The sequence below is a fragment of the Gasterosteus aculeatus genome, chromosome 7 (genome assembly GCF_964276395.1).
Source record: "Gasterosteus aculeatus chromosome 7, fGasAcu3.hap1.1, whole genome shotgun sequence".
NCBI classification, from domain to species: Eukaryota; Metazoa; Chordata; class Actinopteri; order Perciformes; family Gasterosteidae; genus Gasterosteus; species Gasterosteus aculeatus.
This window is the reverse complement of record NC_135694.1, coordinates 23,672,803-23,692,110: the sequence shown is the minus strand read 5'-3', so window position 1 is coordinate 23,692,110 and position 19,308 is coordinate 23,672,803. Positions and strand designations below refer to the sequence as shown.

The window sequence follows — 19,308 nt, the reverse complement described above, 5'->3', positions numbered from 1 at the left end:
CTGTTCTCAACGCATTCATGAAGCAGGAAGTGAGGCCCAACAATCCCACGTGTTGATTCCAACGCGTCAACACTCACTGTTGTTAGGGTTGTCCCCGATAATGTGGTGCCGCCCACTCCAGTACCACAGAAGAAGAGTGGCATCCCTGGAGCCCGACACGATGTAGCAGTCTCCGCCGATGTAGGACTCTGACCGGGCCAGACACGTCACTACGTCCCAGTGGCCGAACACTATCTGGGTCAGTTTTCCTGCGGAGAGGAAGGAGAACGAGGCTAAACAAGCACGTCAGGGAATAAATACAGAAATATATCATAATGATTAAAGAGCGTTCTAAATGTCCCTTCGATTAATAAATTGAACCACAAATCTAAATAAACTTGAAAATGTGTGAGTCTTCGTGGTCATCTTTCAAACTAGCACCTCTGACAGAATTACATGAATAATAGAAAATGTACCAGTTTCAGTGGAGTAAACACGGAAGCTCTTGTCCCAGAAGCCGCAGACCAGAATGTAGCGGTTGTCGGCAGTAACCACAAAACAGTGCGTGTTGATTTGGATGCTTTGGTCCACAAGGTCGGTGATCTGCCGCTTGTTCACGCCCGAGTTGTTTGCTATGAGGGAGCGCAAAGATGTCGGTAGGTTAATAAGGACATACAAATGCAATATGGTTCACAAGCTATCAAATCAACTCCAACCTCTCCGGATCTTTCATCCCTCAGGTGGGTTTTGCAGCTTGTGTCTTTGTAATATATGCACATCTATCCCCAGTGTAGGATGTGATGTGTTGACTCAAGTCCTTAATATGACCATTATCTCCCACTAATTAGATCTGCTAGTGGAGATTTGTGCACTGACCTATAAGAGGGTCCATCTCAATGGGTAGATGATGAGCCTGCTCGAGGGAGTATCCTGGAGCTCCGCGGAGGCCTAAAGGATGTCAGAGTCAAACAATACAGTCACCCAGACACACATCAGAACCGAACATAATCTAGGATAAATACTCGACTACAACCTCTCATATAATCTGCTGCTTTAGGGCCGTGATGAAAGATCGGAAAGATCCTGGCTTATGTAAAAGAATAAATAAATAAAAGCCTCAATGACAAAAGTCCCTTTGCTTTGTGACCCTCCATAATTAGGTTACCAAAGAAAATCAACAAACATAATCCACTGTGCTAATGAGGTTATTAAGGGTCAATTGAGGATTTGATTAAGTAATATTTCCCAGCCAACATGTGAACAAAATAAGAGTAAACGCTAATATAATACAGTTCAAATTGTCTCTATAACTACCACTGAAATGGTAGTGTAGGCTCCCACAGTCTTCATTTATTAATTATGTTATTATGTGTGTGACATAAAGACACGGAACCAGCAGGTGTTTTGTTTTGCCTGGTAAATTATCTCATTTATATCAAATATGAACATTTTAGCATATCCGTTTTCTGTTCCCTTACTTATGAATACACCGACCTAACATTCTGCCGTACGTAATGTCCCGCTGTGTAACGGTGTAACTTGTAAACGTTCAGAACTTGTTTGTATGACCCACTCACCGACTGTGTTGTGCCAGCGGTTGACGGCAAACAGCCGGCTGCATGTGACGGTGACGGCGGCTGGTATGCTGAGGTGGGGGAGCGTGTTGGCGGCGACGTGGGTGACGGGGGAGTTGGAGGGGAACTTGAGCACCATGATGACATCCTGCTGCATCTGATCCTTAAACATCAGCGGGCTCTGGGGAAGGAAACACTGGTGAGACAGACAGAGAAAGAGAGAGAGAGAGGGAGGGACAGAGGGGGGGAGGGGGGGGGGTCAGGGGAAAGAGGAGGAGGGCAACGGAGACGGAGGTAGAGGGAGAACAGATGGGACGGAGGCAGGGAAGGAAGGGAAACGGTATATTAGTGGGAGCACAGGGTCAGAGCAGGTACACACACACACACACACACACACACACACACACACACTGAGGGTGGCTCTGGGCCTGCAGGAGGGGAGGTGGAGGCACTGGTTGGTTCTTGGTTTGGAGGACTGACAGCTTGACACAAATGGCTTTGATCTGGCGACACTGAGGTTCTGCTTAGGGTAGCAGGGAGGACAGAGAGGCTAAAACCAGGGCAAAAAATACATAAACCTGTATGTAATAAAATCTCTCGATTGGTATACAGGAATTGAAAGAGATTGTTAAAAACTCTCATTCCTTCCTGCTCCCAAAGTGAACATTTCCTCAATAACAACATTTCTATGAAATATCATTGACTCACGGAACATGCAACAAAATGGTCTGTAAGTATCTGATCGACACCGTGTGTAGAGCTGTTGTTTTTTTGGCATATACTTCAAGGTATTCTCACCAGGTGCATGGCGGAGGAGCGAGGTGGGTGCGGCTCGATCAACAGCTGGGAGGGGATCTGCCCACACGCCTGAATCTGGGACTCAATCACCTACATTCAGAGAGACAGAGAGACGGGCTTAACATGGGAGAGGAACAGGGAGGCCACACACCTTTGAGGGACATAACAGTTTAGGAAAGCCACGTTTTCTTTACTTCAACTACATATGCCCCCACCGTACGTATTTTGACCACATCCATGGAGAACTGTTTCCTCAGAAAGAAAGCGTAATCATCTAGAAACTACTCATCCCAGAGCGCTACATTGGACTTGGATCCGGTGCTGCCGCGAGGTCGCCTCGCGAAGGGGAGATTTCAGCAGCGGATTGTCAAACGTGTTGTCATAGAAACCAACCTCACGTTGCGAAGCATCTGCGTTGTCTAGGTTAATCGATCCCTCGTAGGACAAGAAGTTGAACACGTTGAGAGCTCGGACCGCTTCTGGCCCTCGCTGCTTGTAGCCAAATATTAGATCAATCCACTGGTGAAGCTGGCACGACACAAACTCGCTCTCCAGCGCCTGGAGAGGAAGGAAGGAGAGTCAAAAATAGGTTCAGTGTCTCTGAAATGAGCAAACAAACTTTTTTTGTCGCTTCTTCATATTGTAGAAAAAGACTTTGTCTCTCACCATCCGGTTAATGCGGACAAAGTCTTCAGGTTTCTTGGCCCAGGAGGGAAGCTCCACGTCACACGCGGAAACTCCATCATCACGCACCCCGAGCTCGTACTCATTACTGTTCACGAACATCTCAGGTAAGTAGTAGAACTCTGGGATCAGTTCCTGGGGGAGACGGCAGAAACATATTGAAAATGTCAACACACTTGTTACTCGTTAGATAATCCCCAATTAAAACTACACTGATCAAACATCTTTTTAACCTATTTAGCTAAAAAAAAGCACCACTTTTGGGGCTTCCGGCTGGTGTGTTTTCAGTGGTTTGTCTCTTTCCTTTATTGTTTACTCTAATCTTAAATCGACGCTTGAGTGGGAGGTTCCGTCGACCCTTCAGGAATAGCCACCTTGACGTCGGCCGTGTCCCTCTGGCAGTTCCTCCACGAGCAGCCGATGCCAGAGAACGCTCTTTCCGGATGGTCGAACTTGTTGTCGTTGGCGTTGAGGAAAAAGGTTGTAAAGGGCTCCTGCGGACACACACGGACAAGTTAACGGAATGCAGAAGCCCTCGAGCTCTCTGCCGTGTGCTCAAGCGGCTCTCCGGAGGCTAAAGTTCAGCAGGTGCTTACTATTCTGAGCATCCACATGAGTGTGGAATGAGCAGTGGAGTACATGGTTGTGTAGTGGTGAGGAGGCGTGCTGTCGTCGTCCCACGTCTCGTAGCGCTCTGCATAAAACGCTGCTCGCTTGGGATTCAGGGCACCGATTGGCTGAAAAAAAAAAACAGAGAAATTATCAGTTAAATGGGTTTTAGAGAGCACGTCTTAAATCGTTAAAGCGGGTCAAGACATGGACCATGAAAACCAACGAGCTCGTGCTGGTTCTGATCCTGCGTCGGAGAAGCGGAGGCGAGGAGTAACAACCGCGGTGCTGTTGTGGGGCTTTGATTTGTTGCTGACTCCAATTGTTGAAAATTCAACAAGGACTCGCACCGTTTGATCGGCTTTACAGCGTCTTCTTTGGCGCATACTTGAAATCCATTGGGAAAAGTGCTCTAACCTTGGAGAGGTCCCTGAAGTTGCCAGGGAGAGTGAGGTCGAGCTCCTCTGAATCGAAGTTGGTCAGGACCCAGGGGAAGATGGGGTACTGGTTCAAATCATTATAAGTCCTCCCTGCAGAGACAAAAAAGAAATTACATTATAGCTGTGCACATGTGAAAACATGGTTTATTATTCTTCTGAACATCATTGCATTAGTTTGGATTTTATCTGACATATTTTAGAGGTTCTGGATTCTGAGCTGGAAGACTTTCTTGCATGATTTCATCTGATTTAATATGATTGTGTAATCTGAGCCGGGGGCGACGATGACAAACATTAATAATAACTACTGTAGTACATAAATAGACACTCTGATGGTCTGGTTTTCATATGCAGGTAATATAGTGTCATCCCTACTAAACTGAAACTGTTTTGCAAACAGTTAAAAGTTCTTCTTTTGCTACCAATTTTCCGGCTTCAAAACCAACGTCTCATAAATGAGGCTGAAACATTTAATTATTGGAACCAACGTCTTGATGCGAGCAAAGATTAAGTGCCACTACAGTGCTACAATTACGCGGTCAAAGGTTTTGATTTGAATGTGTGATTAAAGACATTCCCAACGGGAAGAGACGTAGAAATACAAGCTGTTGACAAACTGCTACATGTGTAGACGTTTAACCCATTTGTCAGTGCCTGACATTCATCAATGGTGGATAATTATACAACATTTATATTATATTACATACGTAGATACAATTATATTATGACATATTGTTTTATTTAGTTGCAGTAATTATTTTTAAATGCTTTACCAACTGCTCCAACTGTCACTATATGGCAGCTTTCATTTATTGAGGTTGTTCTTCCTGAGGCAGCTGAAGAAATTCAACCTGCCAAAGACGATGATGGTCCACTTCTACACGGCCATCATCGAGTCCATCCTCTGCTCCTCCATCACTGTCTGGTACGCTGCAGCCACAGCCAAGGACAAGGGCAGGCTGCAGCGTGTCATCCGCTCTGCAGAGAGGGTGATCGGCTGCAATCTGCCGTCCCTGCAGGACTTGTTCGCTTCCAGGTCTCTGAAGCGAGCTAAAAAGTATCGTCGTAGCCGACCCCTCTCACCCCGGACAAAAACTGTTTGTGCCCCTTCCATCTGGCAGGAGGCTGAGGTCCATCAGGACTACGACCTCCCGCCACACGAACAGTTTCTTGTGGCGGGAGGTCATCAACAGAGCCCGGTCCCCCACTGCCTGACTATAACATTCCACCGGTCACTCCCCTTCACACTGCACGTCACTTTAACTGTAATTTTTTACTTTGTCGTCACTCGTCACTTTGTTACTTACGCTAGTGCACTTTATGCTTAATATTTTTTTACTTTTTGAATATTTTAAATTTTACCTGCAATGGTGTTGAGGAACATGAGGTACTCAAAATTGGAGATCTCTCTCCTCTGCCAGCGCTGCGTCATGTTGGAGGACTTGAAGAGCTGACGAGGGGTGGCCAAGGAAATCCGCCTGGGAAACGCACACAGATGGGAGTTCCCTTCTGTCACACCAGGAGCAAATACGTCTCCGTCACAACACCACAGTGGACCAACCGACTATGACCCGGCGCCTACCTGGCTTGTGGAAGGCCGTAACTCGTTCCCACACCCACCCGCGGGAGACTGTAGACCACCCGTTTGACCGTGGCCTGGTCGGGGAAATTAAACATCACAGACGCTGGAGAGAGGAGGAGACGAGATACGGTCAGCAGACACAATACACCGAACTACAGCCGACAGAAGGGAATGATCTGTGTGAAAATACGTTGTACTCTATCTTCAGACTTACTTCTGTTGGCCATAAAGACCTCCAGTCCTGTGTTCTGCAGCAGGTAGCGTCTGGAGAACACGGCTCGGATCTCACTGAACATCCATTTACCGTGCAGACCCTCTGAGTAGGCCAGGACCTGTTGAGGTTTGACAGACAAAAAAAGATGTTTAACACAAATGAATACCTAGAAATGAATCCCACATGAAATGAAATGGAATCAATGAGTGAAGAGCAGAAAGTGAAAAAGCAAACTTTCCTTCGCACGACAAAGGGAGACAGCTGGCCTTACTTTGGCATCGGTGTTCTTGAATGTAGGATCCTCTTCATCCACCTCAAAGTAGATCTCAGTAGTAGTGATGGACAGAGTGCCTCGAGCCACCACCACCGGGGCCACCAACTGAGCTGGAGTACTCAGAACCACTGGGCCTGAGGAGCAAATGTATTCCTCAGGTGTTACACCTTCAGGCATGCATGGCACTGATGGGCTGACGGACAGTTATCATCACACATAACCGGCAGTTTGTAAGCACTCGTTCCGTCATCAGAGTGATTTCTTGTTAGTTGGTTGTTAATTTCCTTATTCTACTTTGCTTAGTGTGGTAAACGGACCATCAGCTGGGTCAGAAGTCAGAGGAGAACTATTGGATTAAACAGAGTATTTGGTCCTGCATGTTTTTTTTAGTAAATGATGATTTCGGATAAATCAGCTGGATGGTTAGTGCCGCTGTAAAACTATCAAATGACTTGCCTTTGGAAGTAAAAAGTCTGGGACGGAAACGTACTAAAAATAAGAGTCAGACAGTTTACTGTTCAGTGGTACTGTAGTATGGTGACTGTGTGTGTGTGTGTCTTTATGTGAGGGCATCTTACCAGCAAGGTTATCAATCTCTTTTTCCTGCAGAAGGCTGACGGCGTCGTCGTCTCCCTCCAGCATTAGCTCCGCCTCCGGGTTCTGCGTGACCACAGATTGGCTGCGGAAAGTTTTCTTAGATTTCAGCTCCTCCTCCTCTTCTTCTGTACCTGTTTTAAAAGGCCTGGTTTTCAGTTGCATGTGAAGCTTGACTGTATGCCAAGAGGCGGCTCGCACCAACTACAACACGCTTCCATCCGTGCGCCGTTACCGACCGTATTCCTCCAGAGCTTTCAGTGACACATCGGCGTGAGTGGATCCAGAGGCATTTCGCACAAATCTCCTTCTCCTCCTGAGGTCGTCCTCCCAGTAGTCTAGACGCCAGAAGTCATGTAATTGGCTGGAGACATTAAAAAGAGGAAGACAGATGAGTGATAAGGTTTGAGTTAAACTTAACAAACTTGTTAAGAAGGCCGGCTCCATCATTGGCTGCAAACAGGACAGCTTGGAAAATGTGTTGGAGGGGAGGTCACTGAAGAAACTGTTATCCATATTGGATAATCCTGACCACCCCCTCCACCACCTGCTACAGGGACAGCGGAGCACGTTCTCCAACAGACTCCTTCAGCTCCGCTGTCACAAGGACCGATACAGGAGATCATTCCTGCCCAGTGCAATAACACTTATATAAATAAATCATCCCAGGCTAAATAATGACAATAACAACCCTGTACTGCTGTTATGTTGCTGCTCTTTCCTTTTACTCTTCTCCTTTTACAAATTATTATTATTGTCTCTTTTGGAAGGTTATTCTTTTGTTTCAGTTTATTTTATTTTATTTTATTTAATAATTTAATATTTCTCTTATTACATTGTATATAATGTGTATCTTTTTATTCTATTTTCTTCCCTGTACATGCTGCTGTGATACCAAAATTTCCCTCTTGAGGGATCAATAAAGTATCTATCTATCTATCTATCTCAAGTTACGTTTGAAATCTGTGCTGGGACAATTTGCTACTGAATTCATTTTTACAATCGATAGGTTCCACGTTATTGGGTTGAAGGGTGGAATTTTGACATCAGGATGAGATTGGCAAATGTTTACAACTCTCGAACTACAAATAAGTGGTTTCTTAAAAAAAATCCAATAATGGAATTTTGCCACCATTATATTTTCTGACAGAGGAACTACGAGAGACTCATTATGACAGTGTTATCATTTTCCAGTGGTGGCAGTTTCATTAATGTAAATGGGGCGAGCATCGTGTGTCCCACTGTAAGCCACCACGTCGGTGTTGTTTTACCTTCGACTAAAGAAGAACACAACACATTGTGTGTGATTTTGACTGATGTTGTTTCTTATCAAAAAGGTGCGTGTTTGTTTCCCTTATTAATGGTCTCCAAACAGATCATGTCTTTCCCTCGTCACGTCCAGCCGCCACATAGAGCTCAATTATATGACATGACCAGACCAATATCGCCGACCCGACTGCAGACATAACCTGATCAGTTTATTAATGGCTTCGGATTATAAGTGTCTGGACTTAACGACGTGGTCCGTCAGAGTACGGTTAACATTCTTAATTGGGACTCGGTTGTCCGCTAACGCCTTCAGTTTGCCTCAGTGATTTTATATTCAGGCAAGTCGTCTATATTATTAGCTCGCACACACAGAGGTCATGACAGCAATTAAGCCTGAGAGGCTGCGACATTGACCGATACTGCAGCTCCCTGTCAGTGTAATTTACACCTTCACAATGATAACGGGTAACTAATATTAACGGGATTATCCACACATGAATGCAGATATTGTTGATGAACATTAGCTAAACAATAAAACAATACAATCATTTACATAATTAAATAACAAAGTAATAAAAGGTATAAAGGCCCAGAATTATGCGTCTCCTTACAATTAAAGAAAATGTTATAGAGAGAGACGAACACCGTTAGAAAGGAAGCTAATGTCGTAGAAACCGAAAGGCAATGGAAAGTTTGATAGATGAATTATGAAAAAGACAGATAAAAAGCAAGGTGCAATGATGCAATTGGGATTCAAATTCTCAATTAGAAGAACATGCTAAAAAGTTAAAAATATAATCAAGGCCAGAGCACTTCTGATGCAATTAAACTTTTCTTTCTCATCCCAGCACAAAACGTGTTTATCAGCAGCATAAACGTTGTGCTGAACGATTTACTCAATCAGCGGTGACGTGGAGGAGACAGGCTTCAGATGCTGCATGTCACATGCCCTCAAATGAAGTCACATGGCCCAAAGTCTGGTGACGGATCGCAAGCAATCATTGATTTCATTTGCATCTGAGTAGGCGAAATAAGGCGTCCTGAACAGCTACCGGGAAGCAACGGCTTCAGGATTCAGTGAGTGAGCTGAAGTCGATACATGCACATACAGAGAAATGTCTGCACAATGAAATATAATCAGATAAATCCTGATTGCTTCATGAAGCATTGCTCGCACGAAGCATGTCATCCTTTTTAAAAGTCTTTTATCTTTTTTAAAAAATCCGATTTTCTGCATCTGTGATGTGTGTCACGGTGTTGGTTTGTCCTTGTTTTATTTTGCATTTGCCTCACTGTCACTGGGTTTAGTTCACTTCATCCCTTAGTGTGCTTTCCCCCTTTTTTAATCTGCCGCGTCCCTGAGTGCACCCACCCGTGTCCAAATCACCTGCACCAGTATTTAAGCCACGCGGGTCCCTTATCTCGTTGTTGGTTTGCTTGTTATTCTTGATTTACACTGTGACCTTGACTTGTGCTTGGATGTTTTCTTGGCATGTTATTGATTTATTGAAAGTCATTTTTGTTAAAAACCTTGGTATGCGCTCGAGTCCTCCGGTCGATATCCTGACAGTGTGAAGCTACTCTACTAGCTATAGGAATATATGGAGTGAATACAACAATAATCTACAGTCATGTGCTATAGTGATGGATAGTACCGACTTAATAATCACTACACATACTAATTTCATTTTCTAATCACATGCAAGAACAGCTCTGTGTGTGAGCCGGTGTAACTTCTGCTGTCAAATGATCCTGAGGAACCAGAATCTAAAAACATCCCATGGGACAATTCAACACGAAGTTCCTCGCATGTCCCCCTCACCTCTGTGACATTGTCCCCCACGCTCCGTGCTTATTGGTCAGGATATTGAGGATTTTCTGTTTCAGCTGGTTAGCGGTTACATGATCTCTGTGCTTGGCGGCGCTGATGAGGTGATCGCACATTTTCTCCTCCTCTCTCCGATCTGCAGCGTACTGTGCACAGTTAGACTGCAACAGAGTGGGAGGTAAAAATCGAAACGACTATGAGCATTACACATTATAGACGTCATGTGACTTACAACCAGAAGGCCTTAACGAGAAATATCATGATATGACACTTATATATCGTGTTACCTCAAATTCAGCATGTTTGTGTACATCCTCTGCCCTCTGTCTGTTCAGGATGAACTCTGCTTCATTGGCAACACGCACAATATGATCCTTCATGGCGTGGCACAGAAGTCTGGTGAGGGATTGAAGAGAGCGACAAACATTACAGGCAATAGAGAGACCTCAATTTACAAAACAATCAACAGGGGTTTCCATCTGCTCCTTGAGGCTTATTAGTAGAAATATTTTGTAAAATAAATTTTGTACAATACAGTTTGAAGTAAAACAGGCAAGATTATAAGATTATACGTGAGCTAATTAAATGCACAGTAAATTTCATTGTAACAATTGGACATCCTACTGAACTCACGTGGTACTGTGCACTTATCCTGCTAAGCTTATCACTGGGGATCTAACACAGCCAATACCTGCAGTAGCTAAGCACGTGTAAATCACATTACCTCCCCTCGTTGATGAGCTCAATGAAAGCCAGTCCAGCGTTCTTTTGAATGGAGTTTTGCCACTCCTAAGAGTAGAGGAGAAATGATGACTAATATGTTATGGGTTACAACTGTGTCGTATGGATGAAAACTAAAAATGAATTCATCATTGTAGGCTGACATTCAGACAACTCACTATACCGTCTCACAAAAATCCTGTGAACTCAACATTGCTACAAAATAAATCCTGCTTATCCTTTTGCAACATGGTCCACAATGGCCAAATGAAAATTGTGTATGGTTCCCAAAACTATGCGGGATTAAACAGTGTAGTAAAATCCCTTTGTCTATGGTTTCCCAGTAAATATTGTCACAGGCTAATCAGCTTAGCGGCATGTAAGAAGCGGCAGTGAATATCAAAGTTATAAAAAAAATTGATTAATAAAAGAGGAAACACAGATTACCAGTATGTACCAACATTATTGAAAAGGTTCGCTAGTACAAAACTGCAAAGAATAAGAAACCCCTTAAGAGCTTTCCAACGCACCCGTCCGTCCAAAAGTGTTTAATGTGTCTGTGCATATTAGAGGGGAGACTTCTGAGCAGGACGAGAGTGTTGCTAAAAGCCTCAAAATATCAGCGCTCCATTAGCTCCACCAGCTCTCAAGGCTATCAAGGACATGTGGGATCTCAGGTTACAGCCGCCTCATCCACAGGATCGATATCTGGGCCGGGGTTCGGCTCTCCTGGGCATCTAATGGGAGACGAGGCCGGAGCCAGGGGTAATACTATACATGCTGACGAGCAGCCCGGCAGGAGATTGGAGGGGCGGGGAATAGAGAGGGAGCGGCGAGAGGACGCGGCGGCGTGGACACTGGTAGAAGATGAAAGCAGTTTCCACCGAAACACTCTGTTAAATTGGTGCGAGGTGGTAGCAGTAAGAGAGAAGGAAGTGGAGACGACGGTCGTAGTAGAGTTGGAGAGAAAAAGGAAAGGACTCGGGGGGGGGGGGGGTCAAAGCAAAAGATCTTTGGGGCTGCCAAAGAAATAGACAATATAGGTGGAAGATCGACTTAATGTAATGTAATGTAAAAGAAAAAGGCCGGTCACCTGCGCCTGCACCAGCGGTAAGTCCCTCTCTGTTGTCATCCTGTCTTATGTGTTATCACAGAATATAAAGATACTGGCTTTGAATGGAAGTCTCATAGAAATAATAATTAAGCGGTGAAGCCTTTGTGATCAGAAAGGTTTATGTGCATGTGAGTGACATGGAAGAATATGCCTGTGACTTTGCTGTTGAGGTGAGGGGAAGCGATGGTGTGACGATGAATAGTCAATATTATACAACATCGGCGCTGCATGGGCACTGCCTCACAGGGATGGTCAATAACTACAACAACTCAGCCGTTGTTATGGGTCTAAAAACAAGAAAAAAAGCTCTTCAGAATGGGTTCAAAACTAGATACACTAAAGACATAGGTGGTAAGCTCCGGCTGAGGAGCAAAGTGGATCATACGTGTGAAGACGGTAAACACAGAGGCCGAGAGCAGAGGCGGAAGGGGAACCAACCTGAGAACACAGCAGCATCACGAGCTCCACCACAGACGTGCTAGACTTCATGCACACCAGACCTGCAGCACAGAGACATACAGCACAGTCAGGAGCCTCTCCTCCTTTTTCTCTGACACACACCTGCGCGCACACACACCTCCGCAGACACCGAAAATATCATCAAAGAATTACACTCAAGTGTCGGCGGTTACTGCTGTCGTGTACAGTAATCGTAGTCGGGCTCATAAAAATAGCATGCCACAGAGAAGACCGGGACAAACAGCAGAGAGAAACATGAGAAAGGAGAGCGGGGGGAGGGATGAGGAGAGGAGAGGAAGAGATCAACATTGAGACAGTGGATCACAAAAACAGGACACCAGGAAGCGAGTGGGCAGAGGGACAAAGTATCACATGTAGTACAGTACTATAATAGCAGTAGTATTAATACTAACACTGACCATAATCTGATGTACAAGAACAGTTGTCCAGCTAGCTGTTTTGAAAATAGCAGTGAATACTGACTTCATACCTGCTCGACGGATGAGTGAAGCAGCCAAGCTCAACCACACTCGCCCACTCACTCACCCGCTCGCGGACTCTCACCCGAACCGCACAGCGGCTCGCGCCCACCCGTCCGCTCACTTTCTCACAGCCTTTCTCATACACAAGGGCCGCGGTGAGGGACAGTGAATGGGAAGACTTCACAGAGAGACGCCAGTGAGAAAAAAAGGAGCCGTGTACAGCACCTGTACCTTCTATGAGCAGTTCCTGCCCATGGCTACCCAGCAGCGTCCTGGACAGGAAGGGAGCAAAGTCCACAAATATCTCCCTCAGCAGAGGAGCCACTTTCTCCAGAGCGCGCTCCAGCTTGGTGGTGATGCTGTGGAGCGCAAACAGAGAAGAATAAAGAGAATAGAATATCACCTCGCCATTGTTGGATGGGTGGAGATGAAAGCGAACACGCTGTGTTAAAAATGTCTCCTTTCTTTAAGCTCAAATAGAAAAAGGTGGTATGTATTCTATCTGGACTTGCTACAGAATGAAAGTGCTGCTGTTTGTGTGGGTAAAATGCTTCTTCTGAAACATACCTGGGTCCCTAGTGTTTACAAAGTCTTAGTTTTGCTCTGAGGAGCAGAAGGGTGACATTTTAAAAAGTTATAGCTAAAAGTTTAAACAGGAATGCTGCACTTTCAAGTGTTGCTGTTATTTGCGCAGATAGTTGCTGACTCAGGTCTGATCTTGAGTTTGTGGTTGTGTGTGTGTGTGAGGAGTCGGCCATGCCATAAGCGGGAGTTTGGTAGAGGTGGGGGGAGGGTGGGGGTTTGGGTCTCCTTGCCTAAAACACTGTCCTGCGTCTCGGGGAGCTGCCTGGAAGCCCGCCAGGGAGCTAAAAGACTTGAGCTCAGGAGGCGTCTGACCGCTGCGGAGCGCACACTGCGCCACCTCACAGTAGGCACTGCAATACAAACCCCATCACACGCATACACACGCGTCATTATCATCCACACGTTACATCTGACACGTCTAAGGAGAGAGCACAACATAAATGTTTCAGGACATGGAATTATGTACGATTTTCTTATTGTAATGCTATTTCTTGAACAACTTGGTGTCAGATGTCTATACAAGGCATGAAAACACATCTATGACAATCACATTTACATATATTTTTTTTAAAGCAATCCAGCGAGACGGCTGAATATTCTCACATTCATTGTGCTGTAATTGTGACATTAACACACAGTGTCATGTCAGGGATGAAGTGTGCTACAGTGTAGGCTGAGTGAGAGGTGTGTTATATTTCAGAAGAAGAATATTATTAGTTGATATCACCATCAAGTACAATATCGGAGTCAATTGAAATGTAATCAAATTCAAAATGGGGGTTAAGTATTCTAAACATGTGAGTGTCTACGCTGTAGCCGACATTCTTTAAAAGTGATGATTAATTAAGGTGATTCAATAAGCATGTGGCTGCGCCTCAGTTGACCCCAATCTGGCTCTGCTGTGTAGCATCAGTGACTGTGAGAATGAGCCGCTAATGAGAATATTTTGGGAATGATGAAGCCCCAAATGTGAAGTAAAAGAGCGACAGGAATGAAGTGGTAAAAAAAAACGATAGGCGCTCTGGAAAAAACAGACAAATCAACGTAAAAACATAAAGCCAAAAAGGTAGAAAAAAAAAAAAAGAAAGCGGCAGGAAAGTGAGTGGTTGAAGGGATAAAGAGCTCTGTCGTGTTGGGAGCTCTGACCTCATATTCTCCATTGTGTCGTCTGGCATCGGGGCCACCGTCTGCACCGCCGGCAGGTTCTTACTAGTTGCGCCGTTTACAAAGGACGAAGAAGAAGAGGAGGAAGAGGAGGCAGAGTCTGTGGCACCTAGAGAGGACGAGAGGGAAGTTGAGAGTGATGAAAGTAAGACGAGCATTATTGGGACATGAATCCAGCGTGAGCAAGATTATCGCGCAGGATAACAATGAAATAAATGTATTAATGTCCCGGTCGGTTGCGACCAAATTGAATTTGGATAGTATTTCACCGGACGTGCTGCTGCTTGTCTCCTGGTAATGGCCCCTGTTTGTGAAATTAGCTTTGTGATCAATATACCGAATCCGCTCCGGGAAACAAATCCTTTTCTTCTCTATTATGCATGTATGATACAATGAATCTGCTGAGTATGATGCTGCATGGAAACAGCACCGATCTGCAAGTCAACTGATGTGTATTTCATTATTATTATCTAAATTAGGCTTTTCTCCTATTCAGCTTTTTTCCTCTGTGGACTATCAAATCTTATAAGGGTCCATTGTCCGGGCATCGGAGAGTTCATAAAATGAGCGGTCTCGTCAATGCCCAAGATATTTAACACTTGCTCTACGGTCTTCATTCATCTGGATCCGGCCCCAGAAATAGTCCAGAACAAATCGTGAAAACATCTGTTGTGAAATTGGATCAGACGGTGTCTACGCTAGTGTGTCAAAAGGTTTTCTTAGGAGGGAAACACAACTCTGCTTCATGGAGTAGCCTTCAAATGGCTCGAGGCCTTTCACACAAACAAAGCGTCTGTCTGCTGCCTCTTATAAAATAAGATACTGTGCAAAAAGGGGTGATAGATTTAGACGTGTTGTGAGCAACATACGCGTTTATCTATCTCTCACCTGTAGTGTTGATCATGCTCTTGGGTGTTGCTGTTGCAGCTGCGAAAATGTTGGGCGTGCTGCCGGCGCCTGCTGCTCCGCTAGTGGTGGGCGTGGCCACCGTGTTGACGGACAGGCTGCCAGGTGGCGGCTTTTTCACTGGAACCATCACACTCCTGTAGGGAGGTGGGATGCAAAAGGCGTCGGACAAACGGTCAGCGATACATTGGATCGGAGTGTTGGTCGCTGGCAACTGAGACTCGCGGTGTTCCACGTTGCATAAAATAAATCTGGCCTTTGTTTGGAAAATTAGTTTTTAACCTCTGAAGTGTTATCATCACAAAATGTATATCACACCTTTCGAAAAGCACAATATGCTTATGCTTTGTGCAGCAACAGAATAATTTTCACCACATCTTATTTCTATATTAAGGTTTAGTTGTAAGGGATGGTGGCCACACAGCAGCTATGGTTCATAAGAACTAACATTTTTGTTTAAAAACATTATTCCAGAGCATTTAGGTAGTAACTATGCATTTGCCATTCATTCCTGTGAATCAGATGTACATGCCTGTCTGCACGGGCCAGACAGATACATTAGGGAGACATCGCGGAAATGGATATGGAGCCATTCGCAATCTATTATGCACACGGTCTTCGATCAATAGCTTAGCTATCAAGGACTGCCACAGTGTAGGATCAAGGAGACTAAGTGATGCACAGAAGATAAAAACAGAGAATCACTCAGTGGAGAGTCTATATGTTAACAGTTTGGACAAGAAACTTTTGAACTTTGTTTATGTCTTTTCATGTCCTGTTACTACCCTTCAGCAACAGTATCTTTCTCCATATAAAGGTTTTAGAGATTCTTTCTTCGTAAGGAAATCAACGATGTCTTTGTTTTATTAATGCAGTATCACTGCAAGTAAAAATAACTTTATCTAGTGCTGCATAAGTTCAGGAAATGAATAAGCTTTAGTGCTGACTTTAAACGGTTTCTTGTGTGTTGTTTAATTTGTTGTCACTAAAGAAATAAATACGACTGCTGACGCATAAAGAGCATTATGTAAGTTTGTAAATGTTACCATCCAAAGGGGGAGGTCCTTTTCTGTATACTAATCTATTAATTGATTTCTGTATCCTTTGCTCCCAAACTGATGAACAGCAATTTGACAATTAGCAGTGCAGTAAAAACGCATCACAACAAGATCAGTAATGGCCGGAAATATTGGTCAGTTGGTGGATTCGTCAGGCTGTTAATGACATCACTGATGATATCACTGTCTGATTTCCTGCTTCTTGTTGGTCAAACAGTAAGAGGGACTGACCTGTCGAAGGAGTGGAACTGCATGGGCAGCATGGGGTGCGTCTTCAACGCCGGGTCGGGGTGGTAGGGCGTCGGCCCGGAGTCCTGTCCCGAATCCCCGCCGTCAACTGGAGCCGCCACCAAGCTCTTCAGGATCTCCTGCATTTCAGAGAGAACAAGCCGTCTGGTCACTACAGGACACAAGTTGTGAGGAGGTCGACAGAATGATATATTTTTAGCTGTTGCCGGGTTCGTAATGCTTTTGTAGTGAATGTCAAGCACTATAGAAGGTACCTAAACCATAAATTTGCAGCCTCTCGAAGCCATCATCACATATAATTTGTTACTTTAAATGGTTACTTTAAATGCAATCCTAAAAAATGTAGTTTACAGAATGCTTTTATACACACAGCCATCGATGTATGATGTTGATATTTTATATATTATTTCAAATATCAAAAGAATTTTCTTAACATAAGTGATGTTGTAGATTAAACACCAGATGATTTATGATGAAAATCAAGTATTTTTCAATTAGAATTTAAGCATTAATCCAAACTTTCTAGACTTTGTACAAACCCTGTACATGAGTGAGAACTTTGTGCATGTTTTAATGATGCATGACTGACTGTACAACAGCACGTAAAATAGCATTTGAGGAGAAAACAATGAACCGGCATTAAAATCTGTTTTAAGGTGATCCGCAACTACACATCTAAAAATACAGATGTGGCTTGATCACTGAGACTATATTTGAAATTATTACATTGATACATTGATTTTTTACATGAAAAATCAATACTGTGGACTAAACCCCCTTGGGCCAGATGTATTATCTCTGGATACAGACAGGCAGGTCTGAATGGGACACACACACACGCACACACCGACCTTGACATTGATGCCTTTGCTGGTTTGGCTGATGCTGGAGATGGACGAAGGCGGGGCTTGGCTGGAGTTGGGGTTGTGAGGAGAATCCAGCAGGCTCTCCTGTGACCTCCTAACATCAGACAGACTGCACAGCAGATCTGTGCCTCCTCCCCCTATGTCTCTGTCTCTATCTGTCTCTCTCCCCACCAGGCCGAGGCCCAGTCCCAGACCCATCTCCGAGCCGTTCAGGGATCCGGCCACGTGGCCCTCCTCTCCGATGCCCGAGTCAGTGTGGGGGAGGCCAACCCGCGGGGAGTCGTCCACGGGGGTGGGGGTCTGTTTGTCACGGTCAGAGAAGGCTGTGGATGGGTGCTCTGCAACAACATACACAACAATCACAAAAGAATAGTGCTTCTCTTTGTAAAATGCCTTTTTTATTCAGTCAGCTATTTGCTTGCTGGTAATTCTTTGTCAAGTAACACCCATCTTTCATCTGTCTTCTATTTTTCATCCTCTAATTGTCTCATATTCCTGACAAAGGTATTTCTGTAATAACTGTACAAATGCTACAATGATGAGTCACCACCAAACCATCCAATATTACTCTATAATGTAGAGGATATTGCAAAGAGAAAATCAAGAATCACCTGTACTGGTAGGGGAGTTTATCTCGTGGCGGATGCTTCTCCCTGATAGGCTGGTGGACCTGCCAATCTCTCTCTGGGGTTCCAAAATGTCCCGGTACTTAGATACCATGAGAACTGAGATAAAGTAGACGACTGCCAGCGCCAGAAACTGAGCCTGCTTACTGTCATCCTATGGCAGAATAAGGACACACACACACACACACGTATTCAGTGAAAACAACCCACAAACAAAATAAAAAATGTTTTTCCTTTGCACTACCCACACGCACGCACCGTGTACATAAAAAACATACACAAACACACGCTTACCACATCTCTGAAAACCACAGCTCGAAGACGATTAATGTCCACATCCTGCAGGAGTCTGTCTGGATCCTGCTAAATATTGAAGACAAAAAATCAAATGTGGAGCGTTCTGTGCACATGTGCATGTTTCTGTGTCCGATTCAAAGTGATATGTGCATTGGCTCTGAGTGTGTGGTACCTTGCCGGTGGTGGAGGCACTGTGGAGGCTGTCCTGAGACTTGCTGCTGGTTAAGGAGGACTTGCAGCTTCGATCTCTCTGTCTCTGCCTGCACTCCAGACAGTTCCTCACTGCCACGCAGCATACTGATGGAGCAAAAAAAGAGATGAACCCTTTAAGTATTTCACACTAGAGCTGGCTTTTTACATGAATAATAACATTTCGGTGGGTGTAATTCCTTCAAATGATTTATTGGCTTCTGTTTCTTGGCTCCCTCCGAGGTACTTTTGATGCGGCCCTACTGAAAAAAAGCCACGGAGCTGTGTGTGAGTCTAACGCCAGAGTAACATTCCTCAGAAGCGAGTACATCAAACTAGACACACACCCAGGCGGAGGCACTGCCTCATCAGCCCCCCCGACGACATGTTCTTCTCTGCTTCAATCTCGCTGAAGTTGAGAGAGCTGGCAAACACGAGTACGTCCACCATGGCCATGAGGCGAGACAGGAAGGTGACCGCTGTCTCTGAAGACATGCCCTGCGTCGCCTCGATGTTCTCCAGCTCCGTCTGGAAAAGGATAAGTACACACACACACACGCTTGCCGGTTATTAATAATTGATGGATTCTCTCTCACTGCTTTCAGAAAAGTACTGGTTGTGGTTCAAAGTTTCCTCATGTCCTACGTGAGCATGACCACAACCGTCATGGCCGGTTGTACCGACAAGCAGGTAACGCAACCTCGGGTATCATGCTGCTGAAGTGAAATACATACTTATATGATGAAAT

The 19,308-nt window shown here is 44.7% G+C and overlaps 1 protein-coding gene across 19 annotated transcripts in view; it reads right to left on the bottom strand.

Annotated features, from left to right (window-relative positions):
* Nucleotides 1-19,308, bottom strand: part of nbeaa (neurobeachin a) — a 75,911-nt gene that overhangs the window by 2,915 nt on the left and 53,688 nt on the right. For 4 of the 19 annotated variants that reach the window (XM_078106563.1, XM_078106572.1, XM_078106567.1 and 1 more), the window contains 31 exons: nucleotides 18,908-19,088; nucleotides 18,544-18,668; nucleotides 18,369-18,437; nucleotides 18,060-18,228; nucleotides 17,434-17,786; nucleotides 16,565-16,701; nucleotides 15,258-15,412; nucleotides 14,352-14,478; nucleotides 13,436-13,555; nucleotides 12,846-12,979; nucleotides 12,118-12,179; nucleotides 10,570-10,634; nucleotides 10,133-10,241; nucleotides 9,840-10,006; nucleotides 6,988-7,112; nucleotides 6,733-6,882; nucleotides 6,611-6,643; nucleotides 6,152-6,288; nucleotides 5,881-5,998; nucleotides 5,667-5,769; nucleotides 5,447-5,562; nucleotides 4,062-4,174; nucleotides 3,632-3,772; nucleotides 3,410-3,529; nucleotides 3,018-3,170; nucleotides 2,745-2,909; nucleotides 2,352-2,441; nucleotides 1,557-1,749; nucleotides 856-927; nucleotides 456-611; nucleotides 78-248 (listed from right to left, as the gene is read on the bottom strand). In XM_078106563.1, coding sequence (XP_077962689.1) covers nucleotides 78-248; nucleotides 456-611; nucleotides 856-927; nucleotides 1,557-1,749; nucleotides 2,352-2,441; nucleotides 2,745-2,909; nucleotides 3,018-3,170; nucleotides 3,410-3,529; nucleotides 3,632-3,772; nucleotides 4,062-4,174; nucleotides 5,447-5,562; nucleotides 5,667-5,769; nucleotides 5,881-5,998; nucleotides 6,152-6,288; nucleotides 6,611-6,643; nucleotides 6,733-6,882; nucleotides 6,988-7,112; nucleotides 9,840-10,006; nucleotides 10,133-10,241; nucleotides 10,570-10,634; nucleotides 12,118-12,179; nucleotides 12,846-12,979; nucleotides 13,436-13,555; nucleotides 14,352-14,478; nucleotides 15,258-15,412; nucleotides 16,565-16,701; nucleotides 17,434-17,786; nucleotides 18,060-18,228; nucleotides 18,369-18,437; nucleotides 18,544-18,668; nucleotides 18,908-19,088 — 4,129 coding nt within the window. The remainder of the gene's footprint in view (nucleotides 1-77; nucleotides 249-455; nucleotides 612-855; nucleotides 928-1,556; nucleotides 1,750-2,351; nucleotides 2,442-2,744; nucleotides 2,910-3,017; nucleotides 3,171-3,409; nucleotides 3,530-3,631; nucleotides 3,773-4,061; nucleotides 4,175-5,446; nucleotides 5,563-5,666; nucleotides 5,770-5,880; nucleotides 5,999-6,151; nucleotides 6,289-6,610; nucleotides 6,644-6,732; nucleotides 6,883-6,987; nucleotides 7,113-9,839; nucleotides 10,007-10,132; nucleotides 10,242-10,569; nucleotides 10,635-12,117; nucleotides 12,180-12,845; nucleotides 12,980-13,435; nucleotides 13,556-14,351; nucleotides 14,479-15,257; nucleotides 15,413-16,564; nucleotides 16,702-17,433; nucleotides 17,787-18,059; nucleotides 18,229-18,368; nucleotides 18,438-18,543; nucleotides 18,669-18,907; nucleotides 19,089-19,308) is intronic. The other 15 variants (XM_078106564.1, XM_078106573.1, XM_078106575.1 and 12 more) reach the window with 9 other exon arrangements.